Source organism: Martes martes (assembly GCF_963455335.1).
Source record: "Martes martes genome assembly, chromosome: 14".
In the NCBI taxonomy this organism is placed as follows: Eukaryota; Metazoa; Chordata; class Mammalia; order Carnivora; family Mustelidae; genus Martes; species Martes martes.
The window spans coordinates 10414455-10424806 of NC_137902.1; the positions used below are offsets into that span (position 1 = coordinate 10414455).

The 10352-nt window shown below is 39.1% G+C and overlaps 1 protein-coding gene across 1 annotated transcript in view; it reads right to left on the reverse strand.

Annotated features, from left to right (window-relative positions):
- The window catches only part of WDR11 (WD repeat domain 11), a 57796-nt gene extending 48826 nt beyond the window's left edge, over positions 1-8970 (reverse strand). Inside the window, exons 1-4 of the mRNA XM_080823093.1 lie at positions 8835-8970; positions 7746-7857; positions 3112-3265; positions 2002-2175 (exon numbers count right to left, since the gene is read on the reverse strand). Coding sequence (XP_080679219.1) covers positions 2002-2175; positions 3112-3265; positions 7746-7857; positions 8835-8920 — 526 coding nt within the window. The 5' untranslated portion in view covers positions 8921-8970. The remainder of the gene's footprint in view (positions 1-2001; positions 2176-3111; positions 3266-7745; positions 7858-8834) is intronic.
- Between the last annotated feature and the right edge of the window lie 1382 nt (positions 8971-10352).

Sequence of the window (10352 nt, forward strand, 5' to 3'; positions counted from 1 at the left end):
TTTAGCACAGAGTTTTATTCCAATACAATTTTGAGAGCAAGGTAATGATAATTTTAATAATATAGAACTGTCAGTATAATGTAGTCGTAACTGAAATGTTCTCCAAGTTGAAGTGAAACAGGTGGTCCATTACAATTCATCAGAGGCCTCCACGCTCAGCTTTCTAAATTAATGTTTTATATTAAAAAGATATCAGAAGGTCACTAGCAGAAAGAACAAATGTTTGTTCTTCCAAATAAATTCAGTGCACGGACTTTCATTAAAAACCTTTCCTCATTATATCCTGTAACTTCAAAATCCAAGACTTTTCAGAATATAAAATTCACAGAAGATAAAAAAAAAAATCCCATACTAAGAGGCTTTGCATATCACACTTAGTTCTGAGTTCAAATATTTGATGTGGTACTATTTTTTTATGATTATCATGAGCTACTCAGTCTAAATATACATTTCCTTTTTTCTTTTGGAGCCTCAGACTGAACCTTAGGAAGTACAAGAGTGTTCTTTTTCTCTTTATATCCAGAGTAAAAATAGAGAGCCAACAATGGCTTACTACGTGTACAGGAAACAGAAGTATTCAAGAAGGAAGCACCACATTTAGCAATACAAATTTTGCCTTTTTATGACTGAAAAATAATCTCCCTCAAAACTGGGGCTAATACAAGGATAACAGAAACCTCATCTCTCCTGGCTCCCTGCTGCCAGCCTCCTGAGGCTGCTTTAAGCACAGGGAGCAAGGAACTATTCAAGAGTTATGACAGCCCTAGCACATTCGGTATGAGTAAATCAAAGATGTTAGGTGAACTGACGCTTTGAAATATACTGTGCTTTCATCAACCAAATTACAGAGATGCCGTAAGTTAGCCCGAGGCCTTGTCTCCTTTTCAGATGACAGAACTCCCTTCCAAGGTCTCATTCATTCCTCTTTTTTTGTGATGCCCTCCCTCAGTCAGTGGATCAGCTAAAGCAGCCCTCCTCTGTGTTCCCACAGTACTGCATTTCATAGCACACTAAGGAGTGAGCACATGTATGCACACGTGCACATACACAGACCGTATATGTGTATATAGATACAACACCTAACCACACACCATTGTAACTCCACAGCCGGGTTTCCCATTTTAGTTTCTGCAGGTACACATTTCTCTTCCTTCTTCAGCACACAAATATACACTCAGTAATAACAAATGCTGGTAGATAAAAGTTAGAATTCTGAGTCATTCAAATTCCGGAGAAACATTCTCTCCCGCAACTAATTCCCTTACCTCTTCCCAATTTTCGATCAAATATCAAAATCAAGCCTACTCTGACTGCTTTATCTAATACAACAACCTGCCCATTCCCATCCCTCCCATTCCCCTTCATTCCTTTTATACCTAGGATATAGTAACAGCTCAAGGAATACCTGTTGGATAATTGGATGAAGAATATTTCCCAAATCATTTAATCACAAAAACATGCGTCTCAAAACAAATCACATTTTTAGATCAGCAGCTCAGTAAAAACACTAAGAGCACACAGGCAAAAATAACCTCTGCAAGAAAAAATTCCCTTGGGCTTATTCTGTGCCACACACGCATCTGTTTACGGCACTCAAAACACAAGCATGAATATAAATGATTTTTTAGAAGGAAGAACTGAATTTGGCCACATACTAAACGAAACCTTTGACTCAAGTTCTTTACATGTTCCTAGAAAAACAAATTTAATTAAGCCCGAATTAGAACAGCACAGCAACTCTCTCCCCAGCTAATTGAAGTCTATTTACAAATTCAACACAGTGAAGGTACAGCTTGCGGATTTAAAGTTCTAGCCATCAAAATACTTGCAAATGAGATGGGATTATGATTTTGTATCTGTATTAGATGCTCCAGATATATGACTTCTCCACTTTGCTCGGTTGTTGGAACACATCAGCTATATGACATGGGTTGTATCTTACACACAGAGCATTAACTGTATTATAAAGAACTCATTTCCCTCAAGTAATCTATTACTCACAAGTTAAATGGGAGGGATCGAAAGGGTCAAAAGAAAAAGAAAGAATGTTATCTGCATAGCTCTTCTTCCACAGTTTGGTGCCAGTATCCGCATTCCAGAGCACAATATAATTCGGAGGGTGGATGGCAAGCAGTAAATCTCGGGAAGCGTCTTGATTCCATAACCACTGAACATCTGCAAAGACCAGATGAAGGCAAAATTCAGAAATCACTTCAGAACACTTGGTTAATGTACCCTTAACATTCAGGGTTTGTTTTTGGTTTTTTCCCCAAAGTCCTTAAAACCCTAACTTCTCCTCTCCCCATGTTCCATATATGTGTATATATGTCAAGAACGCACAGGAAAAGTGTAGTTTTATATTAAGATGAGCTGTCTGGACACTAGAATCTCAAGATAAACATTTTCAAATTACTTTAAAGAAAATACAATACAATTTTCACTAATCATTACTTAAAACTTTGCATCAAAGACTGTGCTGGCCATGATCAACGTCAGACTCTCCTAACATCTTTGTGAAATTACTTAATGGAACTTTGCAGAATTTCATGTTTTTTACATGATAATAAAGACAATAAATATCTTGTTCAGTACCTAGTACAAAGTATTCAACAAATATTTTTTAAATAGTCATTTAAAAAATTCACTCAGTCAAGACAACCGCTTAGTCAAAGCCCTGAGTCGAAAGAATACTTATTGGTTTTAAGTCAGTAACATAAGCAAATGATCTATATGAAAATGTAAATAAAATCTGGATCATCTCTACTAATGGAAAATAAGCATTGAGGGCTAATTTAAAATAGCAGTTCAGCCAAGTATACTTTATCGTAGCTTAGATTATAAGATTTTCATAGCAGCTTGATTTTTCTCATCGTGCTTGATTGAGGCCAATGCTAAAATTAATGCAATTTATTAAAGCAAAAATCAGCTGAGATTTGAGGAAATATGCATAGAATATATTGATAAGGAGAAGAAAGCTAGATTCAGATCAATAAAACACGCTAAACACAATCAAGAGTTAACTGGGAAGTGATGAAATTAAAAGGGAAAAAAAACCACTCCAAGAATAAGTGTGTTAATATGAACACTTAGCAGAGCACAGACTTTCCTCACCCTGAATAGGCTTGGCATGCTCTTGGATCTCACACTGAGCTACTCCCGCTGCTACATCCCAAACGATGATCTTTCCATTGACATCAGCAGAAGCTAAGCGCAAGGAATATGGTGAGCCAATGTTATGGTGATAATTTTCCCTGGCCCATTTAACCTAGTATCAAGAAGAAATCATATCAAGTAAATACTTGTATTCGATGAAACTACACACAACTTTCATAAAACATCAACCAGAACTCAAACTACATTCTACACTTATGTCACAAAAATATTTAGAAAGAATTAACAGGAAACTGTTTTCCATCTCAAAAGTCAGACTTCTATTATTTGTGATTTTTTTTTAAGTTGCAATACAATTATAAAATCTAATCATGACAAAACATCTAAAAACCTTAATTATTAAGTAGAATGGTTTTCTGTACTCTGCTCTCCTAATTAAAAGGACACAACTTAGAACTACCAAAGCCTTGCAGAGGAAAAAATGGAAAAAAAACAAAAGCAAGCAAAAAGCCCTTTAGCTGTCCTTCTCATGAAACTGGAAAAAAGATGTTAATTTTTTTCCTTAAAAAAAAAAGTGCTTCATATCTCTAGCAATATCATTAAGAATGGAGTTTTTACAATAAAAACCACAAGATTCCAGCACAAATCAGGTTAATCCTGAGCATTAAATACTGACAGAGTCATGAATAAAACACACGTCTTCATTTCACCCTAAGCCATGGCCTTCCATGGCCACAACCTTCCCTTTGTTCTAGCTCAGCATCCAGTTTGTCTTCTTCAAAGCACTTAACAAACAATTTGTAATGGCTTTGTTTACCCCGTTTTGACCCATCACCAACCCATGAACTGTAAGCTCCATTGGGTAGGATCACACAGGCCTTGTTCACATTTCTATCCCCAGATCTATCCACCACCAAAGCTAGTGCTCAACGAGCATGTGCTTAATAAATGAACCCAAACACCATAGAATCTTCAAATATATGCCATATAAACATATGTACACAGACACGTGTGTACATATATGTGAACGCACTCCTACCTAATGCCAAGGTAGAGAAGTGTGCCTTTCTTATAGTATTCCTAAAGAATTCATTAAAAAGATGGAAACAAAAAGTTTTCTGAACATCAGTGTTAATAAGCCTTAAGGTTCTGTTATAATACATCTTTTCCTTAGGCCAGAATTTTTTAAAATAAAATGTGTAAAAGTGTGTACATGCACACATGCACATGTTTGAATGTGTGTTTGTGTGTGCATTTATATTTAGTGTATGTATATTCAATCTGCATTCTTTGCAGATGTGTTTGCCCACTCACTGAAATTTGTGATTTTATTTAAAAAAGTAATACTTGCAGCACTTTCATAGTCAATGAGACACATGCAGAATGGTGAAAACTTTGAGTCACCCAACATACATGTGTATTCCCAGGTCAAACAAAATGTTCTTATTTCAGCTCTCATAACGCAAACGAGTATCTTTTTTGTGGTCTATACAGCACCACGTTTTTTTTTGGGGGGGGGGAGCATTTCTGTGCTCTTTACTGATGATTTCACTGTTCAAATTCAAAATGGTCCCTAAGCACATGGTGAAGTGCTGCCTAGTGGTCCCAAGCACAAGAAGTTGTGATGTGCACTGTGAAACAAACATGGGGGATAAGCTCTGTTCAGACAGGAATTGTAGTGCTGCTGCCTGTGAGTTCAGTGTTAATGAATCAACAAAACAAACACAAAACAAAGTTATGTATCGCTCAGTTGATGAAAATGTTGTGACAAGAGGCTCACAGGAACCTAACCAAATAAAACTATCATGGATAAGAACTGACTGTATCTATGTATATAAGTGCTTGAATTCCATTTCAGTAAACCCCAAGCAGTGTGTGTGTGTGTATTTTTTTTTAATCACCTAGATATCCGGATATATCACAAACTGCTGAAAACTAAGGATAAAGAGAAAATCCTGAAGGCAGTCAGACAAGAAAACATACACTGCAGGTAGAGAAATAAAGATAAGAATTTCTCTCAGAAATTATGCAAGCTGGAAGATAGTGGAATATCTTTCAAGTATCACAAGAGCAAAAACAGGTGAGATGTCTTCATGGGCAAATAAAAACCTAGAGAATCAACCTATATTAGATAAACACCTCAAGGACTTTAAGGAAATTCTTCAGGCAAAGGGAATATAATACCAGACTGAAACTTGGGTCTACAGTAAGAAATTAAAATGCCAGAAATGCCAAAAAGATCAAGGAAATGGAGGGGAGGGAGAGCCTATTTTTTCAAAATAAAATCCTATGCCTACTTAATGGTAGGAGACTGAATGCCTTCCCCCCCAGGCTCAGGAACAAGACAAGAGTATCATCTTACTACTCCTATTCATTATAGTATCAACCCCAGCCAATGCAATATGACAAGAAAAAAAAATAGAGGACACACAGATTATCAATGAAAAAACTAAACTGTCATTATCTGCAGATAACATAATTGTCTATGTAAAAAAATCCCCTCAAAAGTTACTAGATCTAATCAGTTTAGCAAGACCACAGGACATAGGTCAATATACAAAAAACAGCTGCATTTTTCCCTATTTCACATTACATATAAAAATTAAGTCAAAATGGATCAAGAACCTGAATGCAAGAGCTAAAATGATAAAATTCTTAGAAGAAAACAAAGGTGTAAATCTTAACAATGGAAGAAAAAGAAGAAAAATAGATAAATTGGACATCAAAATTAAAAACCTTAGGGTTTCACTGGACACCATCAAGAAAGTATAAGACAGCTTACAGAATGAGAGAAAAAATTTACCAACCATGTATCTCATATGGGACTTCTATGTAGAATACATAAAGAATTCTAATAGCTCAATAATTAAAAGACAATTTAAAATGTGCCAAGGACTGAATAGACACTTTTCAAAGAAGATATACAAATGGCCAATTAACACATGAAAAGATGCCCAACATCATTAGCCACCAGGGAAATGCAAACCAAAACCACAGTGTTCACATCCCATAGGATGGCTAGAATCAAAAGGACAGATAATAACAAATGTTGGTGAGGATACGGAGAAACTAGAATCCTCATATACAGCTAATAGGAATGTAAAATGGTATAGTCTGGAAATAGTCTGGAAGTTCCTCAAAAGGTTAAACACAAAGTTACCACAGGAGTCAGCAATTCCACTCCTCTGTATATACCCAAGAGAAATGAAAACACATGTTCACACAAAAGCTTTCACATTAAAGTTCACATCAACATTATTCATAATGCCTAAAAGGTGACAAGTATCCAAATGTCCATCAATACATGAATGTGGTATACTGGTAGAGTAGAATATTATTCACCAATAAAAAGGTACAGAGTACTGACACATGCTAAAATGCAAATGAACCTTGAATGAAAGAAGGGGAAAGAAGCTAGGCACAAAAGGACACATATTGTGTCATTTCATTTATATGAAATGTCTAGAATAGACAAATCTAGAGACAGAAAGTATTTTACTGGATACCTAAGGATGAAGAGAATGAAGGGATGGGGAGCAGCTACTAAAAGATGCAGGATTTCTTCTCAGTGTGATGTAACTGCAGTGCTGGCTACATAATTCTATGACTATATTAAAAACCATGGAATTGTACACTATAAGGTGGTAAATTTTATGCTATATCTCAATAAAGCTGTTATCAAAATAAAACCCTTGTCATAGCAACACTATCATCCAGTTATTTAAAGAGAACTTGGAATCATTCTAGTCCCTGACTCTCCCTAAGCTGATTACTATAAAAGCTATCAAGTTTATTTCTTCAGCAGCTCCTGAATATGACTCCTTCCTGCCTCAGCTTTATTTTAGGCCCTAAGAATTTCCTGCCAAAATTTCTGCAAAAGTCTCCTAAATGATCTCACTGCCTCATCTTGCCTTTCTCCAAGAAATCCTCCACTGCTGCCAGAGTAAATTTTTCTAGAATACAAATACATCCTTATCAATTGCCTAGTTAAAAATCCAAATTCCTTCAGAACCTTCTCACACTTTTAGGACAGATGAATTTCCCTGGCTGCCTCCTCTTCCAACACCCTTTAGCCATATCCCAACTTTTAGCCATCTTTATACCCCACTACTTACCGTTTGTATAGTCTTCTTTTTACCTGCAGTACTCCTTCTCTCATTCTTCACTTGGTTAACTACTGTTTACCAGTCCTTAAACTGGAAAGACTGCTGTGATCCTGCCCTGATCCCTACAACTAGGTGTTAGGTAGCCTCCTTTGTCCCTACGCATTCACTTAGCATACTGTATGTGTGCGTTTTCATTGTTCCTCACTAGACAACGAATTGCTTGAGGGCTTTCGTCTCTATATCCTTAGCATATGCTAAGTGCTCAAAACTAATGAATGAATGAGTGTTCTGGTAAATGGCGGAACAGGTGTTATCCATCATCTTTAAAATCACCTAAGACCTAGTATTTAATAGTTCATCCTGGATTGTCATTAAATCATATATATGGAAAAGTGAGGCTACCCCCAAATGAATTATTATGTTTAAAAGCTATTTAACATTTACATATATCACTTAATAAGAATCTAGTGCTATTTCAAACTTCAGAACAGGCAATATGTTATAGGGTGAAAGTGGGATTTGACTTACCTTGACCACATCAGCTTTATGTTTTTCTAAAACTTGAAGAGTTTGGGCAGTATTGGAATCGATCACTACCACAAGTGAGTGACATCCATAAGCAATTAAACCTTGCCAGCCCCTAACAAAACAGTGATATTAAAATTTAAGTACAAAACAAAGATTTCTCTCTTGCCAAGAGGCATGCTAAAATCAATCACAAATCTAATACGTACTACCATGAATAAAATCATTATTGATGCATAAAAGCCAGTTTTTTTGCCTTATGCCATTTAAATAAAACATCCAGCTAACCTAGAAATGCTGACATTCGTTTTTCACGTGGAGAAAAAAAGATTCTAAGTGACATGCACATACACCCCTGAAGATGTATAAACATACTCCTGTCGTCTATTTGTCTTTAAGGACATGCACCTTGTCTTATTCAACTTCGAATCCTGAGCACTCACCAACAAAGTCCCTGAGATCATGTTCCATAAGCATCTGTGACTAGTCCTGGTCCTTCCAACCAGATAAAAAGACAACCACTGGACAGAAGGTTTCCTCCCTCTTGCCAACATTCCCAGAAGCCCCACCTGCAGAATTTCGCTTTATATCTAAGCATTAACGTTCAGAGTTGCAGTGCTAGTTTACAGTGAAAAGGTCAAGGTGAGATGACAGGTGAGGGTACAGGCGCCTGGCACAGGGTCTGGCAAGCTGTGGAATGACTAAAGGTAAGAAACAGGGATATGGAAGAGAGAAAAGAGAAAGATAAACTGGGGAGGAGACAGGGAGCAGGGGAGCCGATGGTGGAGGGAGAGGAGCCTGGAGTTGGGAGGGCAGGTGAAGACGGGCGAATGGGACGGGAAGGCAGGCTTGGGGAAAGAGAAACACATCTGGCAGAAAACGGGCAACTATATTCGCGCAGGGAAGGTTCACACCTGGGGCATTTACTGTTTTCATAGTAACAACAAAAACCCCGCATTTAGAGAAAACCTCTAGCGCGAGGGCAGCACCCAGGCTTGGCGAGGCCAAAGGAACCGGGGGTGAAACCTCTTGTTCCCCTTCCCCTACACACTCATGGCCCAGCCCGGCGGCCTCGAAGCCCGGCGCCCTCACCAGTCCACCGCCGCCTTGTTGTGAGCATTGAGGGCCCCAGTGAGGGTGCGCGCCGACACCTTGAAGTTCACAGTGAAGGGCAACATCGCCTCTGCTCAAGCCGGCCCTCGGCGCCCACCGGCAACCAGGAAGCGGCGGCCACTGCGCTTCCGTTCCTAACAGAGTCCGGGTGGCTCCGTGAGCGCCCGCCGTTTGGTTCCGTCGGGTGCAAGTTTCCCCCACCTTGGATTCCGCCTTCTTCAGGTTCCGGGCTCAGCGGTTCAGCCTCCTTCAAAGTCCGCCCGCCCACCTGGGGCTGCCAGCCCGAGCACGGAGGGGCTGTGCTGCCTTCCACTGTTTTCTTCACGTTGCGACTGCGGAGGCCTCTGTACCCTGCAGGAAATCGTGAAAAGCAAGAGCTGAAAGCCCCAGTTAGCCTTTCTGACTTTGGTCTGTTAGCTCAGGACAGCGACCGAATGCCAGGCACTGTCGTAGGCATCGGGTGTGAGGCGAAGAGGAGAAGCGGAGAACCTCAGCTCTCAAGAAGTTTATAGAACAAATAGAGGAATATGACGGGGTGAGATGGATAGAAGGAATGAGATGAATGGCTTTAATATAAACAATTTCTAAATATGGAGATCACTCCACTTCTGGTCTTGAAAATACTTGAAAAAATACATGACTCCTGAGGCCAGCCGCTGGGGGCGGGGTGGGGGGTCAACTTTCATTTTGCAGGTTCTCCTCTGTCTCTGTCGCTCGCAGTCTCTCCTCTGTCTCTCTCTCCTCTGTGCTCAGCGCATCATCTATACTGTTGATCCATAAGAAGGGTGTGTAAAGCAACTACAGCATTTATTTGGGGTTTTACGGGTTGTAATCCATGGAGCACAGAGTTCGCTGAAATCAAATGTATTCTCTGAATTGCCAGGGAGTGGGAGCTCAGTCTGAAAAAGGCAAAAACCGCAAGGTTACATACTTGTTGGGAAAGATTTAAGATTCGTGCTGGCAGAGTTTGCAGTCACCATCTGATATATGTTTAGCTATCTAGCTAACAGGTGTTATATTCTCCTTATTTTGGTTCAAAATAGAATGATGCATTCCAGGAGGTGATGGAGTTGGAACTGACAAAAGTCAGAAGTTCCTGGTGTTGGGAGGATTGAAGCAGGAGAGGGGCTCAGGTCGTACTACTTCTGCATCAGCATCCATCCCACTCTGTTTAGTGACTCTCTTAACAATCCATACTTTGTTTTGAATCTTTCACAATACCCTTTCCTGTTAACACTTGCCATGATTTTTTTCCAGCGATAATTTTGGCAGATGTCTGTTTCTTCTCCAATGTGTTCGATCCAAGGGACAAAATAATTGGTGATGTTGTCACTTCAGGGTTTTTTTGTGCACCTTCTCACTCTGAGAAAACAGCTTTCTCAAAGATCATCTCCAAAAGCATCTTAGTAGTTAAAGTCAGTGAACGTGTTTTGTCTCTTAATTGTTCTCTGGCAACTGCTGCTGCTTCCCTTTCCCGTCCTGCCCCACATCCTTCCC